We start from the raw sequence: 21559 nt of genomic DNA, 5'->3' as shown, positions 1-21559 counted from the left end.
ATTCCCGCCAGCTGCAGGCATCATGATGGGCAGGATGGGAAAATTTGCAGTGCGGACAAAAGTCAGTTTCCCACCGGCGTGAAAACAGGTTTACATTTCCCGCTCCCTAATTTCATGGAGGGTCAGGTTGCTGCTGCACCAGGGCAGGAACCTCATTTACATGCATTTGAATATCACGAATACTCATTAAAAACCCAGCTCGCACGAATTACACTTCCCCCCTTCCAGATCAAATGCACACGTCAGTGTCAAAGTCGATCGGCGTGAATCACGACCAGATAAAAGTGACGTGGGTCTGGGGAACTGCGCTTCACTCTGAACCTCGAGGATTGTAGCGCACAGCTCAGAAAGTTAGAAAGTTTGAGTCATACGGACTCGAAATGTTAGCTCTGTCTTTTTCTCCACAGATGCTGTCAGACCTGCTGAGTTGTTCCAGCATTTTTGTTTTTTGTCTCAGAGTTCCAGCATCTGCATTATTTTGCCTTTATCAATGTTGTACACCCTCTGATTCAGTGTAGTTATGGCAAGGGCAGAGATGTGAGCATTCAGGAACTTGGAAGCAAAAGTTTGCATGAATGATTAAATTACTTCTTTTCACATCAAATCTGTAACATTTCCAATGTGCAGAAATAGCTCCTTGGAAAGAAAAGACCATTTCAACTGCATGGGTCCCTCACTAATTTCCCCCCAAGGTGCAGGAGACTTATCCCAGAATCACAGAATCTTAACAGCACAGAAGGAGGCCATGCCCGCACCAGCTCTCCAAATGAGCATTATGACCTAGTGCCATGGCCCTGCCTTTTCCCCATGCCCCTGCACGTCATTTCTATTCAAATAATCATCTAATGCCCTCTTGAATGCCTCGATAGAGCCTGCCTCCACTACACTTCCAGGCAATGCATTCCAAACCCAAACTACTCGTTGTGTGATAAAGCTTTTTCTCACGCCACACTTGCTTCCTTTGCAAATCACTTGAAACCTGTGCCCTCTTGCTCTTGATCCTTTTACGAGTGGGAACAGCTTCTCCCTATCTGCTCTGTCCAACCCCTTCATGATTTTGAACATCTCTATCAAATCTCCTCTCAGCATTCTTCTCTCCAAGAAGAACAGTCCCATCCTTTCCAATCTATCCTCATAGCTGAAGTTTCTCATCCCTGGAACCATTCTTGTAAACCTCTTCTGCACTCTCTCCAATGTGTTCACATCCTTCCTATAATATGTTGCCCAGAACTGTACATAATATTCCAGCTAATATCTAATGAAAATCTTATGTAAATTCAACATAACTTCCTTGTTCTTGTACTCTATGTCCCTATTAATAAAGCCCAGGATACTTTGTGCTTTATTAACTGCTCTCTCCACCTGTCCTGCCACCTTCAATGATCTATGCACTTATACACCCAAGTCTTTCTGCTCCTGCACTCCCTTCAAAATTTCACCCCTTATTTTCTATTGTCTGTCCATGTTCTTCCTACCAAAATGCATCACCTCACACTTCTCCACACTGAACTTCAGCTGCCACCTATCTGCCCACTCCACCAACTTGTCTATGTCCTCTTGAAGTTCTACACCATCCTCCTCACAGTTCAAAACATTCCCAAGCTTTGTATCATCCGCAAACTTTGAAATTATCTCCTGCAGACAAGATCTAGATCATTAATATGTATCAGGAAAAGCAAGGGTCCCAGTGCTGACCCCTGGGGAACTCCAATAAAACTTTCCTCCAGCCCAAAAAAATCCATTGACCATTACTCTCTACTCCCTAGTTTTCAGCTAATTTTGTATCCACGTTGCTACTGTCCCTTTTATTCCATGAGCAATAACTTTTCTCACAAATCTGTTGTGTGGCACTGTATCAAATGCCTTTTGGAAGTTCATGTACACCACATCAACAGCTTTACCCTCATCGGCCTTTTCTGTTACCTCTTCAAAAAACTCCAGCAAGTTAGTTAAAAATGATTTCCCCTTTAGAAATCCATGCCGGCTCTTCCTTCTCAACCCATAATTTTTCATGAGACTCCTAATTCTATCCCAGGTAATTGTTCGAGTATCTTGCCCGCCACTGTAATTAAACTGACTGGTCTGTATTGAACAAGGGTATAATGTTTGCAATTCTCCAGTCCTCTAGCACCACTCCTGAGTCTAGGGAAGACTGAAATATTATGGCCAGTGCCCCTGCAATTTCTACTCTCACTTCTATCAATATCCTTGAATGCATCTCATCCGGTCCCGGTGCTTTGTCAACTTTAAGTACCGACAGTCTATTCAACACTTCCTCCTTATCAATTTTGAACCCTTCTAGTGACAGAGTTTCCTCATCTGTCACCATGGCGTGGGTAACATCTACCTCCTTGGTAAAGGATGCAAAGTATTCATTTAATATCTCAGTCATGGCCCCTTCGTCCATGTATAAATTCCCTTTTAGGCCCCTAATCGGCCCTACTCCTCCTTTTACCACCCTTTTACTATTTATATGTCTATAGAAGACTTTGGGATTCCCCATTATGTTGGCTGCCAGTCTTTTTTCATAATCCCTCTTCGCCTCTCTAATATAATTTTTCATCTCCACCCTGAACCTTCTCAATTGTATTTTCTACCTGACACCTGTCATTAGCACATTTTTTATTCTTTATATTCATTTCAATCTCCTTTTTTATCCAGGGAGCTCTGGATTATTTGGCCTTACCTTTCCCTTTCGATGGAATATACCTTGCCTGTGCCTGAACCAATTTTTTTTTGAAGGTAGCCCATTGTTCAGTTACAGTTTTTCCTGCCAATCTTTCACTCCAGTCTATTTGGCCCAGCACCATTCTTACCCCATCAAAGTTGGCTCTTGTCCACTTAATTATTTTTATTCTGGATTGCCTATCATCCTTTTCTATCATCATTTCTAAAACATACAATAAAATAATCACTGTCTTTAAATGCTCCCTCACTGACATTTGATCTACTTGGCCAGCCTCATTTTCAAGACCCATTATGTAATCAGATGGGGCCAATTAATTGAGAGTGATCAGAGGGAGAATGTCTTTCTGTGGAGAGGGAGGTGATTGGTCCAGACATGTGATGTTTTCTAATCATTCTGACTCCAGCATATGTTTCGCTTTACCTGCATGATGCTTCTGTCCATAGTTGACACAGAGACAGCTTTGGCTGCAGAGTGTAGTTATCATCTTCCTAGATAATAACAGACAGGAGCAGGAGTAGACTGTGCGGCCCATCGAGCCTGCTCCTCTGTTCCATATGATCATGGCTGATCTTGGGCTTCAACTCCATTTTGCCAGCCATTCCTCATATCCCTTGATTTTTTTGCTAGGCCAAAAATCCGACTAGTTCAGACTTAGATATATTCAATGATGGACCATCAACAATTCTCTAGGATAGAGAATTGCAAAGATTCACAACCCTCAAAAGTGAAACTTTCTCCTTATTTCAGTCCTAAGTGATCCACCTTTTATCCTGAGACTGGTTCCTGTGTTTTAGATCCCCCAGCCAATGGAAACAGCCTCTCAGTGACTATCCTATCAAGCCCCTTCAGAATTTTGTATGTTTCACCCCTCGCTCTTCTAAACTCCAGGGAATATAGGTCCAGTTTACTCAGCCTCTCATCATTTGACAGTCCTCTCATCCCAGTGACCAATCTCGTGAATCTTTGCTGCACTGCCTTCAATACAAGTATATGTTTCCGAAAACACGGAGAATTCAACTGCACACGGTCTTCCAGGTTTGGTCTCACCAAAACCCAGTACAATTGTAGCAAAACTTTGTGGTTCTTGTACTCCAATCCCATTGCAATAAAGACCAACATGTGCTCCCTTCTTAATTGCTTTGTACCAGCATGCTGACATTTGGTGTTGCTTGTGCGCACACACACACAAATCTCTCTGAATATCAATATTTACAACACTGATGCCTTCTTAAAAAAATATTCTGCTTTTCAATTCTGATGAGCAAAGTGAAGAAGGACCACCCAGGACCTCATCCGTGCACCATAAATTTGCAGACAGGTCAGGGGTGGGCTGGTAGGTGGTGGAAAGGCTACCCAGGGAATTTAACAGACCCCACTCCTGCAAAACCATTGGTGAGGGCCTATAAAATTCTGCCCTATATCTTCTCATCTCTGGTGCTATTCTCCTGGATCTATGTTTTGTCTTAGCCTTGTCTTCAAATACTTCTCCATAATGCAGATCGCAAAACTTTTTCCCAACTGTTGCCTAACTGACATTTTGGACAGATTTGTCATTTCCTTGCTTTTACATTCAATGTTGACAAATGTATAAAATTCAGAATCAAATTTCCCTTCATCACAGGCTTTTCACTTGTGAGCTAGTTTCTAAAGATCCATTTATCTGAAATCATTCTCCAATGAGAATTTACAATTAAAGGTATATTTCCACTTTCTGCTTCTTTCCTCGAAACTTAATATTTTATATTTATCCGCATTGTGCCGCGTTTGTCACTATGTGGCCTCTAACCCAGTATGCCCAACAAAATGTACTGTTCTCTACAAGTCTCATGGTGAAACTCACCTTAGTTTAGCATCTTCCACAAATTCTGGTCCTCTTTCCATGCCAATTTAGCCAAAGTTGACCACATTACCTTCCTCTAGAATTCCGTTAAACTAATCAAGCCTTTTGAAAATCCAGATTAATACTGAGTCAGCTAAAGAATTAATTTAAACTGACCGCAGTCTCAAGGGTATTCAATCCACTAGGAATGCCTAATCAAAAAGGTTTTATAATTTCAATTAATGGATGCTTTATCAGTCATCAAATTGTAATCATGAATAAATGCACCTTATCGCCTCGCTACTTGATAAGGCATTGTGCATGAAGCATGACCTTTATCATTAGCAGACTTGTACATTTTGAATTGAGATATATGGGGGCATGAGAGAGTTAAAGCAACAATGGAAACAAAACACTTTCCAACAATAATGATATCAGCTTAATTATTTATCTTATTATTTCAATGCAATTTTCTACCATCAAATCATAGAAATTTATAACAAAGAATTTACCATAGTATAGCACTTTTCACAAGCTCATTACATTGCAAAATGCTTCACAGCTATTAATGTCCTTTTAAAGTGCTATAACTGTTGTTTAACATGGATGCCAATTGCAGACTTGCAGACTCTCTCCACAGGAAGGCCCCATAGACAGCAAAAGAATGAATGACTGATCTTCTTTTAGCAGTGATGGTTGAGGGAAGAATGTAGGTTAAGCCACCAAGAGAACATCATACCCTTCTTGTGATATTTCTTTAATTTACTTCTGGGTGGATAGAACCTTGCTTTGACATGTCATTGAAAAGTCTATTGATAGAATATAATCAATCCTTCCTTTCTGGGCTCCATTTGCTTTAATTCACACAGTTGAGTGATTACTAAGTGAAATTAAAATGAACAAAATTAATTAGAATGGGGACATGTAAGAGAGAACTGTGAATTATTCTCAAAGATGAATCCCGAGGTACAAGGAAAACATTAGTGAATAATTGGTGGAATAACTGTTGAAGGACAATTTTGGTCATGAATAATCCACCCATGTCCCCATGAAAAATCAGTTGCTCCTTTAGGGGAACTTTAGAGTTGGAAATAACTCCTGGTGAATGATGTGGGATGGCGGAATGTGATGAAATGGATAGTATCCCTGCTTCTGAGCCTGAAGCTCTGGGTTTAAGTCCCACTCCAGGACTTAATAGCCAAGGAGGGTGCATTCATAACATGGGCCAAACATGTTGAATACAAACGTGTAAATCTTTCTGACACATGCCAAAGGCAGGTGGAAGGAGTGGGAGAGATTCTATGTCAGCCATATGATGGAAAGTAATTGGCGCCTCTAACCATCACCATCCATAGCTCCAGATTACAACATGCATGGAAAGTGTATGTTACCCCTGATGTTCAGGCCAATAGTCATCCCTCAATCAGCATCACAAAAATAGATTATCTGGTCTTTCTCACATTCTTTCTGGGAGCTTGCTGTGTACAAATAGACTGCGATGTTTTCTACATTACGATAGTGAATATGCTTAAATGTTCTTTATTGGCCATAAAGCACTTTTAAGGCAAATTGGTGCAATAAAAATGCAGGCCTTTTTCTTTTACTTAACCTCTTATAAAGGAACCACCTGACACCCAACTTCTTTATCCTTGAAGGTTCTAGGTTTCTATAATGGTAGAATGTTCCAAGTACTAAATGTGACCAACCTATAGTACAAGTTCCAACTGCAAGAATTAAAAGTTATCTTGTTTTTAAATATACATGTGGCCTTCTTATTAGTTCTAAAGTTTTATTTTTTGAGATTGACATATCAAATGTCAAATTGTGAAAACATCAGCTGATTATTAAATAACATGTATAACCTGAGTGTGCCCTTCCATAAGGAAGTCGTTACAATGATAACTGTGATATTTTTAACAATCTACATTATTTGACTTTTTGAGCAATGAAATAGGCTGATACAGAATCGTATAAAAACACCCAGAGCGTTCACAAATCTCACAGACGTCCTGACAAGCGCCTGACAAGATGAAGTGGCTCCTCATTACACTCGCCTGCATTCAGCTCTCTGAATGTTTAGTCAGGTAGGACAATACGCAGTTCTGATGAAAGGTCAGGTATGTACTGTGCAACTGTCCAGAGTCTCAACGCTAGCTCAGAGTTGGAGACATTCGTGGAGAGTCACAGAGACCAGGGGAATTTCACATTGGAAGTTGAAACTTTCCAGGCAGTTCCCACTAGCTCAGTGCATGAGGACTTCTACAGAGTCCCGAAGCGCATCTTTGGTCGTATGTTCTGCCTCCGACAATCCGGAGAACAGAAGATTTTGAACACTCATTTCTTGCATCTAAATTTATATTCTTGTGCATTGTTTCTTTGTCCTGCATTTTCTAGAAACATTGTTATGCAAACAATTTTATTTCAGAATTCCGGCATCTGCAGTTTTTTGATTTTATATTAAGATCAGTGGGTGATGGTATTTGGTTCTCTTTCCTGTTAAACATTTCCAAATGAAATATTTCCCTACCGTTGTTGTGTTCTGTTAGATTATTCAACATATTTTTATCAACATATCTTTAATCTGGTGATGGTTTACCAGCTCCTGAAAATCTCCTTCCAAGCATATTGCAGAGGAAAATATAGCATCAGCACAAAATAGTCAAAACCGTCCCCAGCTTTGAATTGTATGACATGCACTTGACTAACAAATACAGCAACTTAATATTTTCTTGGTCAGTCTAAATTTTCTATACTTTCCCTTGCAGGTCCCACAAAGACACCTTGACCCTTGTGCTGGGTTTCTGCAAACCCCTTCCCCAGATTGTGATCACTGCTTGATCGCTGCCCCCAGCCCCTCCACTACCCAACCACCATGCACCCCCCACACCCCCCTCACCCCCCACAATGAATACCTGGCTTCTGGGGCATCCCTGCGGGTCCCTGGCAAAAACTTCCTGCATCCCCAATTGCTGCTGTTGACCGGGAAGCGATTCCTGCTGGAGTTGAGTGGCAGTCCGAGTCTTCATTTGGAAATGAGGCCCAAGAGTTCAAATCTCTCCAGGCCTCAGCATGCCAGTTTGCCACTCTCCACAGATTCCCCCAATCCAATGCACTGAACCTACACTGAGTTATTGTTCAGTATGCAAACATTTCAGTTAATGATCTGTTTTGAAGCAAGAGTTTTGCAACTCTGATGTTTTTAACCTTTATTACAATGCTGGTTCACAACCTCTAGTTTGATTAAAAGGCCTAGACATGTTGTTCACAATGTCGATTCAATTCTTACTGTGTGTCCTGTTTATCTTCACAGGGTTCCCTTGAGGAAAGATAAATCTACCCGCCAAGTTCTTAAAGAACGTGGGCTTCTCGAGGAATTTCTGAAGAACAACCATTACAATCCATATTCCAAATATGCAGGGCCCTTCAACACCCAGTCCATGGCTACGGAGCCTCTTTTAAATTACATTGACGTAAGTAATCTTTTCACTTTTGCTGAAGCAAGAGGAACAAATTCAGGGGGAAATCTAACGGCAACTTCATCAATTGCAGTGGGAGTCAAGATCCTATAGGACATGGACATATGATCATGTCATATGACATATAAGATCCTGAGAAGCCTTGACAGGGTGGATGGGGAGAGGATATTTCCTCATGTGGGGGAATCTATGACTGGAGACACTGTTTAAAAGTAAGGAGTCCCCCATTTAGGACAGAGGTGAGGTGAATTTTTTTTCCCTCAGAGGGTTGTGAGTCTTTGGAACTCTCTTTCTCAAGAGGCAGAGGAAGCAGAGTCTTTGAATATTTTGAAGGCAGAAGTAGATGGACTCTTGGCAAGCAAGGAGGTGAAAGGTGTTTGGGGGTAGGCAAGATTGTGGATTTGAGGTTACAATATGGTGGAACCAAACGAAAGAACAAATATGGCAGATTAATGAGAACAGAGTGGCAAATAAAGCCATTCCATTTTAGCTGCTCCATCAACCGGGGAGAGCTAACACTAGCCCACCACTGAATTTGGAAGCATCGTTTGTTCCAAGGAGTGGAGATTCTGGTCTGGGATACACGACTAGTGAAGATCACTCAGATAGGGTGGGGCCAGGTAGAAGTGGTTTGCAAATGTGAATGAGGAAGCTGACAGCTGGGAGGCAGTGTAGTTATGGCAAGGGCAAAGATGTGAGCATTCAGGAACTTGGAAGCAAAAGTTCAGCTACAGAGCACTAAACTAACTAAAGCTTGTGAAGATGGCAATAGAGACAGTTGAGAATTGGATCCTGAAGGTGATGAAAGCAATGATGAGGGATTTTGTGCCTATGGGAGAGACAGGCCGGGTGAAGTGGGAACCATGAGCTGTCTCGGTGATAAGCATAAGATAATCAGGTCAAAGTTGAGCATAACTCAATGTTGTACACCCTCTGATTCAGCCTGGCCGGACAGATTTGAGTCAGATTTGCGAACACGAATTCAAGAAAGTCACTTTGCCAAATCCAAGGCCTGACGGTGGGCCTGCGGCTGCACAAGACAGCAACAGCCTGAAGTGGGCAATGGTGCCAGAGCAATGGGTGTCATTGGTGTACACATGCAAACTAACGCTGTGCTCATACAGAGGACCAAAACTGCCTCTGTCCTCAATTACACGGGTCTTTTTGTTCCTGTGACAGAGTGTCCAGGATTGCCAGATACAGCATATGGAGGAAAATCAGGCAGATTCCTATACAGTTCACACATAGGGACTTCCAACCTCATTTGTTTCTATGAACTTCACCTAGACTCTCCAATACACCTCAGCACAAGAAAGGGAAAATCTCCCCAATGTGTCTACATGTACAGAAATGCCGAATTGAGTCAATTCTAACTTATCTTGTTACATGTATTAAAATATTCCTACAGATGACTTATTTTGGAACAATCAGCATTGGAACCCCACCACAGAGCTTCACCGTCATCTTTGACACTGGTTCATCCAATCTTTGGATCGCATCAGTTTACTGCAGCAGCCAATCATGCAGTAAGTATTCATACGGCAGAATTTAGCCCCTGTCGGGTGGGTTGAGAGGGGGCATGTGGGAGAGGGCAGGAAGCCAGAGCCAATTAAGGCTCGCCCAGCGTGAAGCATGAGTGACAGCTCACAGCGCTGCCTGTGTGTGCCGGGGCAGGGACTGTAAGCACAAACTTCTCACATGTACACGAGTGCGTGCTTGCAAAGCTCGCTCAGGCACAGAGCTGCCTCACGGAGATGGAGACTTTTCAGACAAACAAATAAAGGCACATAAAATGTTATAAAACATGTCCCCTCCTGTGACTCTGTCACACGAGCAGGGACATGGCATTAATTAAATTTGACAATTTGTATTTTATTTTCATTTGCTTTTGGAAACCTCATTCCGCCCGTGGATGAAGTTTCCTAAAAAGTGCAAAGGCCGCTTGGCCTTTGCGCCTGCCCACCAATCGTAAGAAAGAGGGGTTGACCTAGGTGTAGTTGGATAACAGGCATCACAGGGCAATTGCAGGTGAACTATAGTGAGTGTGAGGATGGCACAAGACTTGACAAGTGTGACATACCATGACAGCTGATCTCCTGGTAGGAATAGTAACAAGCAGCAGCAGCATGATACCTACGAAGGATGCTTAATAAAAGAAACTAATGCTTCAATAGGTTTTCTGGCATTATGTGACTCATGGGCTTTCACCCAGAGAATTGAGTTTGATTACAGCGCACGCAGGGTCAGCCATAGTCAATGGGTAGCATTTGCTCTTCCACAACAAAAGTCTGTGGCTTCAAGTCCCATTCCAGAGATCTGAACAGAAAAATCTGGCTGACACTCCAGTGCAGTCCTGAGGGAGTGCTGCAGTGTTGGAGGTGCCATCTTCTGGATGAGACTTAAAACGAAGCCTCATAAGCCTTTCTCAGGCAGAAGTAAAAGATCACATAGCACTGTTCCAAAGAAGAGCAAGGGTTTTCTTCCCAGTGTGTTGTTCAATATTTAACCTTTAACCAAACCACCAAATCATATTATCAGTACATTATCAGGTCATTACCACATTGCATTTTGTGAGAGCTTGCTGTGTATAAATTGGCTGTTGCCTTTCCTACATTACAACAGTGACTACACTTCAAAAATACTTAACTGGTTGTAAAGCAATTTGGTATATCCTGTGGTTGTGAAAGGCATTATATAAATGCAAGTCCTTTTTTCGTATTGATGGGACAAAGGCCTCCTACATGAAATCAACTTGGCTAGTCTAAGTAGTTTCTTAGTGATCATGGACACACGGGATAACACTGCCCAAGTATGAAATTAATTGGCAATCTCACAAAGAGAAGCCATATGATGACAGTGTCAAGAAATATAAAATGGTACATTAGTGCATTGCAGCAGAGTCCCATTGTTGGTATCTTTCCTCTAATGCTAACCCGTGTAATTGAACCTGTGAGCTCTTGATAATAATGCTGGTTGCCTGATATGTAATGTAGTTCATTCACCAGCACCAATATCCCTCACATAAATGAGTGTAAAATTCAACAGAAACAAATAGTACTACAAACGAAGAATTAGAAAAAATATTTTTGGTAGGATCTATGCTCGACCCAGTAGTGGAATAAAATAAGCAAACCATTAAATCGAATACTATTTTTACAGAAAACCACAAGAAATTTGCACCAAGCAAATCATCAACTTATCAGGCAACAAACCAACCACTTTCCATTCAGTACGGTTCCGGCAGTATGACTGGGATTCTGGGCTATGACACAGTCACTGTAAGTGCTTTGTAACTTATACTAATAATGTTATAACAAAACAGTGTCAAAATTCTTCAATTGCCCATTCAAGTGTGGGTTTGCTGACTATTAATATCTTCTACTATCAGATCCCAGCCTTCAGACTGACCAGAAACTTAACTGAACCAGCCACATGAATACTGTGGCTACAAGAGCAGGTTAGAGGCTGAGAGTTCTGCAGTGAGTAACTCACTCCCTGACTCCCCAAAGCCTGTCCACTATCTACAAGGGGCAGGTCAGGAGTGTGATGGAATACTGTCCACTTGCCTGGATGAGTGCAGCTCCAGCAACACTCAAGAAACTGAAGCCTATTTATCAGCACCCCATTCACCGCCTTAAACATTCACTCCCCGCACTACTGGTACACAGAGGCAACAATGCATACCATCTATAAGATGACACTTAGCAACTCACCAAGGCTCCTTCAACAGCAACTTCCATACCCTCAACCTCTACCATCCGCAGACGTGTGGGAACATCATCACCTGCAGGTTCCCCTGTAAGTCACAGGCCATCCTGGCTTGAGCTACATCAATGTGCCTTCACTGATGCTGGGTAAAAATCCTCCCTAACTCCCTCCCAAACTGCACTATGGGTGTACCTACACCATGAAGACTGCAGCAGCTTGGGATGGCAGCTCAACACCAGCTTCTCAAAGGCAATTAGGGGTGACCAATAAATGCTGGCCTTGCCAGCGATACTCGTGAATAAAAATACAGAAAATTCCTTTTTTCCAACAGTTATATGTCCTGTAACAAAGAGCTAAAAATCATTGGCCTATCATTTTCACCATTTCTGAAATTGCAGATGATAAAAAGACTAATGAAGTTGGTGGTCTCCGATGACATGAACATGATAAACTACAGGAGGATTTCAATAGCTTCAAGGATGTTACCAACAGTTTTTTTTTAATTCTAATATCTTTCAGGGTTCGAGTCTCATACTCACCCAGGGCCCCAGGTGAGGTACACATGCACTGTTTGCTACATAGCCAAAGAGACATCAGGTTCCTGTGAGGTTAGGGGTTTTCAGAAGCAGCTGTGGATTTTCTACCCTCATATCAATAAAAGCTGTTGCTCAGTTAAAATTGAATTTTGTATCTTTGTAAAATGTCAGCCCAAGGAAAACCAACCATCCCATCATGTTAGACTTTCTCATTACTGTTGTATTCATTAAATTAAACCCATGTGTGAACTGGCTAACAATATGGTTTATTGATGATTCTCAGTAGAATAGTTCTTCAGAACATGTTAACTTTCCTCTTTCTTCTAGGTATCAAGCATAAGTGTCAAACACCAGGAATTTGTTTTAAGTAAGACTGAGCCTGGACGCTCATTCTCCAATTCTCTATTTGATGGGATCCTGGGGCTGGCCTATCCAAGCATTGCATCATCTGGCGCCACACCCGTGTTTGATAACATGATGTCTCAGGACCTAGTGAGTCAGGACCTGTTTGCTTTTTACCTGACCAGGTAGGTTTTCTGACCTGACAGTAACTTCCATCTCAGTAGCACCCTGCATAGTATGGGGATTTACTTAAGGTCACAACAGAACATTCTTTCTTTAAAGTTGAAGAATACAATGGTCTTTCCCTGTCCTTCTTTGCATTTGTCCAGTGACCCTAATGAACCGCTTTCATACCAAGCAGACCCTGTGTCTTCTAGCAAGGTTCTGAGCACGTCCAACTGGATCCCAGTGGGCAAATTCAACTCCTTTCCAGTTATAGAAGGGAACTGGATAATTGCAATCTCGTTCAGGGAATTTGGAGTGAACAATGTTGAATTTCAACCAACGCATTGTAGATCAAGTGTGTGTTTTCTTTTCTTTCGGAAAATATTGACTTTGGTCTGATTCTCAAGGTTAATGATAACACATTGTGTTACCTCGAAAGAAAAGATGTTGCTGCTCAGGATTTTTGGAAGTTCTGTTTATTCTCATTTCAATGTCAGACAGGCCATTGCTGAAATTTACATTCTAGTTGAATTGTTTTACAGACAGCCTGGTGGGTCCGGAAGCGAAGTTGTATTTGGTGGAGTCGATCCAAACCACTACACAGGTCAAATTAACTGGGTGCCCGTCACTCAACAAAGCTACTGGCAAATCAGCTTGGACAGGTAAATGACCAATCCATTTTACAAATGGCATAGATTCTGTAACAATCACATTGCACTCAACATTACAAATCATGTCTTTGATGTGGAAATGTCAGAGTAGTTGTCGAGTTACTGTGTAACAGTTTTCAACATTCAGGAAAAAACACAGGGAACGAGCCAACAAATGGATAACTTCCACATCACAATTAGACCATTGTTTAGATCCAGCCTGAGCCAACAAAAACTTAATGAATCTAAGGGTAAACTTATTTCAGAACGTTACAAAACCGCACTCTCTCAGAGACCTTGGCGAATCATGTGCCAACTATTGAACCTGCATGATTTGCTGTCCATTAAAATGAATCGATTAACATTAAGGAACAGGGAATTGGATCTGCTGCCTATTCATGTGTCAAGGTACAAATTGCCAGGAAAATGTGCTGGTGTTTTCTACAGTCAGCCGGTGGTCCCTGCTGCCATGTTATAACCCAGGTGACAAAGTTTAAGCTGAACCCTCACAAGAATGTAAATCATGGGCTGAATAATGGGGTCCGGCCGGCAGGTGGGCGAGGGGTGGGCAGGAGGTGGTGGGAAGGGGCGCATAAAATTGCTGGCTTTCCCGGCACCAACCTACCCACCCCCAAACCCACCGTAATTTTACACATCAATGGAGGCAGTGGGTAACCCACCCACCCTTGAGCCAATTGAAATCCTCATTAAGGGCCTCTTTCCACCCCACTGCAAATTTTCCCAGGGCGGGCGGAGGTCTGAGTGAAGTTTGAAGGTCACCAGGTCCCATTCCTGAGGCTTTTGGAAGGGGAGTGGTGACGGGACAGCATTCCTCCTTTACCGGTTGCTTGGGTCCATTGGGGGGGTTGGGGGGGTGGATTCCCCCTAAAATCAGATGCTACCTCACCCTTACCAACTGCAAACCAACCACTTTCAGGTTTCCTCCCTCCTCCATTCTGCGCACTGCAGCCCCCATTTCCCCTCACTGGGGCCAACTAGCCTAGACCCCCCAAAATCCAGGCAACGTGTCTCCCCTTCTAGCCCCATTGCTGATCTCCACTGGGAACTAGATGCAGTGCCAGCAGTGGCCACTATGGTGGGATCTGTATTGGGGGGATGCAGTAGACCAGACAAAATTCCATTGATTTTTGGCAGGAGCAGACAATCCTGGCAGCAGGTGGGGCTGGAAAATCCTGCCCGTGATGTCATTGGAACATCTAAAATGTTTAAGGGGCTTGGCAGAGCAGATGCTAAGCAGATGTTTCTGTACTTGTGGAAAGTACAAAATTAGGGGCTAATGCCTCAGAATAAGTAGACGGCCAAATTGGACTGGAAGAGAAATTTCTTCACTCGAAGAGTGGAGAATCTTTGGAGTTAACCCAGAGAGTTGCATATGCTCAGTCATTGGGTATATTGAAGAGAGAGATTGGTAGGTTTTTGTATACTAAGAGAATTATGGTTGTGGGGATAGTGTGAGAAGGTGGAATTGAGGTCAAAGATTTGCTATGATCTTATTGAATGGCTGAGCCATTCCGAAGGGTAGTACTGCCTACTCCTGCTCCTATTTTTTAGGTTCCTATGTCATTGTAAAGCGGTGGGACCAGTGATCAAAACCTTGGTCAAAAAAGGTGGAGTTTCAGGAGTAGGTTAAAGGGGGCAAGAGATTTAGAGGTTTATGGAGGGAATGGGTTCAATTAATTCTAACTGCCTTTTCCTTTCAGTGTGTCAATCAACGGGGAGGTTGTGGCCTGTAGTGAAGGCTGTCAGGCCATCGTTGACACTGGTACTTCTCTGCTCACTGGCCCCAGTGAATCCATCAGCATTATCCAGTTAATGATCGGTGCAACTGAAGGATACGGTGGCCTGGTAAGCTTCCATGGAACACACCAAGTTTTATAATCAACCAAAGGAGATTCTATTGATGTACTTTTCATTTTGTAGCATTTATAAGATGATGATTTATTTAAGAGTTTAATTTTTTTGAAAAAGTTTGAAAACCTGAATACATATATTGTCATTTCTCTTCCATTATTCCTTAGTATCACAGAACACTCTTTAGAGGTACAATATGGGGAGAATAGGTAATAATATGGATTTGCCTCCTGCCTTTCACTTTCACATTTGCATTTCAAGATAGCTTACACTAAAGAGATAAAAAACTCCAGCCTTTGCTGTAAGCACCCTATGTGAAAGGAGTTTGGCAATCTGGATCAAATTCCTTAATGGACCTTGTATCTCAGCGCAAGCCTTGCTCTAATTTACCAATAATTGGTAAGTTATAAATAAATTGCAAATTATAACTCTGGGAGGCCACAGGATATTTGGTGTGTGCCACACTAGTGTAGTATTTGCAGTTCTTCTGAGGTTAGGGCTCAGGCACCTTGTTGGGGTAGAGTAGAGGGGCTTTTAACTCTGCTGTTCCCGACCATGGAGTGCTTGGATGCTGACAGGTACCTGAAAACCTCCCATTTCCAAGCACTAACATCTCTCATATCAATAAGCATGACTATTAACTTCAAAGGTTTACAGTGGTGCCCAGGTATCCAACTTTCGTAGATAGCTGCAAGGTCCAAAAGGATTTCAGTTGAAATGAATACATAGGACAAAGGTCCATTGAACATCCACTGTAAGACAGAGTCATTACAACATTAAGGCTACAAATTCAGCTGGTCCCCATTTGATGTTCAGAATCTTGTGAATGTGGATCTTCCAGAAATTTCAAACCGGAACATTGATGTAGGAGGATTTTGAAGAGGGATGGTCCATTTGCATCCACTAATTCCAACCTCTCAAATGGATCGGCAATGCTAGGACACCAGGAGAAACCAATCTGGTAAATGATGGGTGTGAATCCCACATCGTGACCTGGTTGGTAGCTTGCCTGTTCCACTGCAGGAAGCCTTGTGGTGAAAGGTAGAACTGAACCTTACCATTACAAACTTTACATGCTGCTACTTATAGAACTAAACATGCTTAAACATTATAAACATGCACCTCAACACCCAACAACCTCAGTTTCAGTCTCCGCCTATATATAGGAGCACAATTAAATCCCCCAGTTAATAGCCACCAGCTGAATACATTGAATTCATTATTTTATAATTAACATTGAACCCCTAAAGAAAGTTTTCTATATGGCGGGGGTGGGGTTGGGTTTCCCAGCACCTCATCCTTCTTAAGCCTAGCAAGTAAGAGCTAATTTTCCAGTCTTCAGGGCCAAGTTGGATTCATCAACAAACACTTAGTGGTCAGGTTTCCTGCCAATAGGTTGCAGGGAGCTTCCCACAACCTCAGCAAGTTCACTAAGAGGAGCATCTCAGCACCTGTGCTGCAATGTAAACTACACCTACTTTTAAACATGTCCAACTGCACATCCAATAATGGCATCTTTGATTTTACAAGTTATACAAGTATTTCTTGCAAGTGCTTCTCCGAGAACACTCTGCTCACAATCATTAACAAATACTTTGCCTGTTTTACAGTCCTCCATCAACTGTAACAATTTGCCCTCCATGCCTGATGTAGTCTTCACAATCAATGGAATTGACTATCCCCTTACTCCATCTGAATACACACTCCAGGTATGTAATTGGATGAATCTGATAAACCTGACTTTGAATGGCTTGGCTGTGTTCTCTGACTTCAGTATCCAGTAAAATTGCTTGTCAGCTCAATTCAAGAGAAATTAAGCAGAAAATGAATGAAAATGTACAAAATGATCAGGTGAAGTAAATATATTACAGTTAGAGATAAAAATAAATTTTCATATCAATTAATAATGCAAGGGAGGGTCTTTTTTTCATGAATTCTTTCGAGATGGATGTCACTGTCAAGGCGAGCACTTATTGCCCCATACTCAATTGCCCTTGGGAAGGTGGTGGTGAGCTGCTTTCTTCAACCACTGCAGCACCTGTTGTGAAGGTATTCCCACAGTGTTGTTGGGAAAGGAGTTCCAAGATTTTGATCCAGCAGCGATGAAGGAATGGTGATATATGTCCGAGCCAGATGGCATGTGACTTGGAGGTGATGGTGTTCTCGTGCAACTGCTACTCTTGTCCTTCTTGATGGTGAAGGTTTCCGCTTTGAATCGTCTTATTGAAGATGACTTGACAAGTTTCTGCAGTGAATCTTGTAGATGGTGCACACTGCAGTCATGGTGCGCTGTTGGTGGAGGGAGTGAGTGGGCTTAAATAATGTGGACTGCTTTGTCCCAGTCCAACTGTGTTGTCACAACTGCACCATGAAACGTGTAGTGTAGAATTGTATCTGCAGCACAGCAGTGACCCAGAGACTGATGGACCAAATGATTTACATTTGTCTTTGCTCCATTAAATAGAAACATCAACCAATTTTATTTCAGCCCATTATCCCTGTGTGAGACATAATGTTTCCCAATTATCCAGTTTTGAATCATCAGTGATTAAAAATAATTCATCCATTATTAAGTTTCACCAAATCATCACTCTCAATAGTGAAACATTGCCAATTGATTCATTTTTCTAGTGTTTCTAATAGAAATTTATTTTCTCATCCCATTATCTAACTTCTTGACAAGCTATTTGACAACTGTGCTCTCAAATGAGAAACTTTCTTTACTCCTTTAACCTGGAAAGTTAGTGGGTGATAATTGACTGGGAAAGTTGGTTTCGGCTGACAAAACAGAATCAAGAGCAGAGATAAATTGTTTGCAGTTCATTAGTTTGATTTGAGTAAACGTAGAGTAATGACAAAAGAGTAAAACATGGCAGGTATTTTCAGTTTTTATTACTATACTTACACAAGGATCAGTATTTGCTATGAAGTAGTTCTGGGGAACTAACTCTCACACTTTGCATCCCTTCCAGGATCAAGGTACTTGCATAAGTGGATTTGATGGCATGTATCTTCCAAGCGCTTCTGGAGGCCTCTGGATTCTGGGAGATGTCTTCATTGGACCATATTATTCCATCTTTGACAGAGGAAACAATCGTATGGGCTTTGCCAAATCTACCTAATTTACTCTTCCAGGATTTAATTTAAAGCACATTCTGATCCCATTTTGAGGTTTTGCTCATTCGTTGGCGATGATTGAAGTAGTGGGCCATAAGGTAACACAAGGTGAAAACCTAGGAAGTCTCCAGTTCATGAGTGCTCAAGGTCATCTGATTATGCATGAGACGCAGCAAGGAGGAACTCTGAAATAAAGTCAATGAGCTGGAACCTTTTAATTACTTCTGGATGAACCCTTACCACACTGACCCAGATATTCAACAAAATGGCTCGACAAAATTTGCTTTAAATGATTAATCTTGCAAAGTCAACCTTGGATGATAAACCGCTTTATGGATACACTAAGATTTTCCTTCTATTTTCAGTAGCCTATAATCCTAAATGAAGAGCTGCCTGTACTTTGGATTAATTGCCATGTACATTAGATCACATGTACAATGATTTATTCCGGAGCCATAAGCTGTCGAAATGTTTTGCCTTAATCTAGGCTTGTACATGGAAAGCACGCTAGATGAAGTTAGTAAAACACATTACAGAATCATAGAATTGTTAGAGTGCAGAAGGAGGCCATTCAGCCCCTTTGTGCACCGGCTCTCTGGATGAGCAATTCCCTTAGTACCATTCTCCCGCCTTCTCCCTGTGACCTCACCCATGCTTTCTTCTCAGAGAACAGTCTGCTTCCCATTTGAATACTTCATTTGAACATTCCCCCATCAGAGTCTCAGGCAGTACATTCCAGATCTTAGCCTCTTCGGCATAAAGAAATTTTTTCTCATGTTACTTTTGTTTCTTTTGCCAATTACTTTAATCTGAGGCCTCTCATTCTCGATCCTTTCACGTGTGGGGACAGTTTCTCCCTATCTACTCTGTCCAGACCATCATGAGTTTAAATGAACAATGTATGCAATGTCTCTGTCCATTATGAACAGAAGTGTGAACCATTCTTAATGTAGTAGATGAAGCATCTCCACATGATTTACCTACACAGATTGCTTGGTAAATTGGCATGTTGAATTGCCCATCATTATAAAAGTGCCTAAGTTTACTGCCTAAGCCGAACTTGTGACAATTATCACCATTGTGAATTTTACTAAGATCTTGCAGTGAGGTTGCTTCTTGTTGGTGAAAGCCAGACTTGTTTTTATCTTTACTGAGAATCTTTTATTTCTTTATTAGCAAAGATAATGAGAATAAACTTTGACGCATTGCAAGCATATTGTCCGTTGTTCCTGTTTTGGCTCGCTATGATGGTGGGCTGCACTTCACTTCAGTTACTAACACTTTAGTTCTCAGACCTCATCTGAATAATATGAGTTTGTCCCACCTCATTTTTATATGTAAGATGCTTATCACTTGTTTTAAGTGTCCACCAGGAATAGCTGAATAAATGGCCAGTCCTAATATCAAGCAGCACATTTATTCAGAACTCCTTGGGGCTCAGAATGTTAGTGGCTGAAATTAGTCCTCTTTAATTCCATTTTTTGCTCATCAAGAGGATGTAATGTGGCCCAATTTCTATTCTCATAAGTCTAAAGCCGCCTATTCCTCTGCAACATTTCTACACTTAGCATGTTATGTCTCAAATTGCTTCAAGGCTGTATCCCAATATACTGTTTGCTGAAAAAAATGATCTATTTTGCATTCAAATTCATCCATTTTGTCATGCTATGACATCACGATGACCCACAGTCTCATCCCTCGGTTTGGTGAAGGTTGCAGGTCATGCGCAAGCTGCACATAGTGACCATAGGAACATAGGACTTAGCAGCATGAGTCGGCCATTCTGCCTTTTGAGCCTGTTACGCCGTTCAATAAGATCATGGCTGATCTGGTTGTGGCCTCAACTCCAGTTTCCTGTCTGGCCTCCCTAACCCTTGATTCCCTTGTCTATTAAAGAATCAGTTTACCCTGCCTTGAATAAATTCAATGACTCAGCCTCCACAGCTCTCTGGGGAATGAATTCCACAGACTAATGACCCTCTGAGAGGAAAAATTTCTCCTCATTTCAGCCCTAAAAGGGAAACCTCCCCATTCTTAACCTGTGTCTCCTGGTTCTGGTCCCCTCCAGAAGTGGAAACATCCTCCCAGTATCAAATTACCTAAGGATCTTATATCTTTCAATAACATCACCTCTAGTTCTTCTAGACTGCAATGGGTATAGGCCCAACCTGTTCAACATTTCTTCACAGGATAAGCCCTTCATCCCAGGAATGAACCAAGTGAAACTTCTACGCATTCTTGGAATGCAATCATATCTTTATTTAAATAAGGAGATCAAAACTGTTGACAGCATTCCAGAAACAAAAACAAATGATGCTGGAAAAACTCAGCAGGTCTGACAGCATCTGTGGAGAGACTGACACAGTTAATGTTTCAAGTCCGTATGACTCTTCTGCAGAGCTAATGGGAAGTGGACATGTGGTGAAATATATACTGTTTAAGGGGGGATGGAACAGGTGAAGCTGGATAGAAGACCAGCGATAGGTGGAGGCAAAGGAGAGATTGCAAAAGATTACATGAACAAGCATTCCAGATGTAGTCTCACTGATGTCCTCTACATCTGCAGTAAAACATCCTGACTTGTATATTGCATTCCCTTTGTTATAAACACCAACAATCCATGTGCCTTCCTCATCACTTGCTCTAACTGCACACCAACTTGTTGTGATTCATATACCAGGACACCCAGACTCCTCTCTAACACTGAGTTATGCAATTTCCCTCCATTTTAATAGAATACTGCTTCTCTATTCTTCCTGCCAAAGTGGACAAGTTCACATTTCCTACATTATACTCCATCTGCTATTTGTTTTGCCCACTCACTTCACCTGTTTATATCCCTTTGCAGACTCTCTACCTCCTCTTGATAACTTACTTTCCTACCTATCTTGGAAATTTGCAGATTTAGCTCTCCGAAATTTGGTCCCTTCATCTACATCATTGATGTAGTTTGAAAAAGTGTCAGGCCCCAGCCTATGGCCCTCCTGTCAAACTCGAAAAGGCACATTTGTTCCTAATCTCTGCCTCTTGTTCACAAACTAATCCTTTATACATGGTAATATGATACCCCTTATATCATGTGCTGTTATCTTCTGTAGTGACCTTTGATGTGGCACCTTATCAAATGCCTATTGGAAATCCAAGCACACCAAATCTACAGGTTCCCTGTTATCCACCTTGCTTGT

The 21559-nt window shown here is 41.8% G+C and overlaps 1 protein-coding gene across 1 annotated transcript; it reads left to right on the top strand.

Annotated features, from left to right (window-relative positions):
* The first annotated feature begins 6506 nt into the window (after positions 1-6506).
* LOC121281866 (pepsin A-like) lies at positions 6507-19585 on the top strand. Its single transcript, XM_041194948.1, has 9 exons — positions 6507-6592; positions 7819-7978; positions 9393-9510; positions 11144-11262; positions 12556-12755; positions 13278-13397; positions 15107-15251; positions 16868-16966; positions 18230-19585. Exons 1-9 carry the CDS (start codon positions 6537-6539, stop codon positions 18377-18379), a joined length of 1167 nt encoding a protein of 388 aa, XP_041050882.1. The 5' UTR covers positions 6507-6536; the 3' UTR covers positions 18380-19585.
* Positions 19586-21559: the final 1974 nt, after the last annotated feature.

The sequence above is a fragment of the Carcharodon carcharias genome, chromosome 9 (assembly GCF_017639515.1).
Source record: "Carcharodon carcharias isolate sCarCar2 chromosome 9, sCarCar2.pri, whole genome shotgun sequence".
NCBI lineage: Eukaryota > Metazoa > Chordata > Chondrichthyes > Lamniformes > Lamnidae > Carcharodon > Carcharodon carcharias.
This window is presented reverse-complemented; position numbering and strand designations above follow the sequence as displayed.

Bases quoted from the DNA above. Each gene is read 5' to 3' on its own strand.
- LOC121281866 (XM_041194948.1), top strand. From the start codon at position 6,537: ATGAAGTGGCTCCTCATTACACTCGCCTGCATTCAGCTCTCTGAATGT. The intron at 11,263-12,555 runs GTAAGTGCTTTG...TCTTTCTTCTAG, and splicing joins TGGGCTATGACACAGTCACT to GTATCAAGCATAAGTGTCAA. The intron at 12,756-13,277 runs GTAGGTTTTCTG...ATTGTTTTACAG, and splicing joins TTTGCTTTTTACCTGACCAG to ACAGCCTGGTGGGTCCGGAA.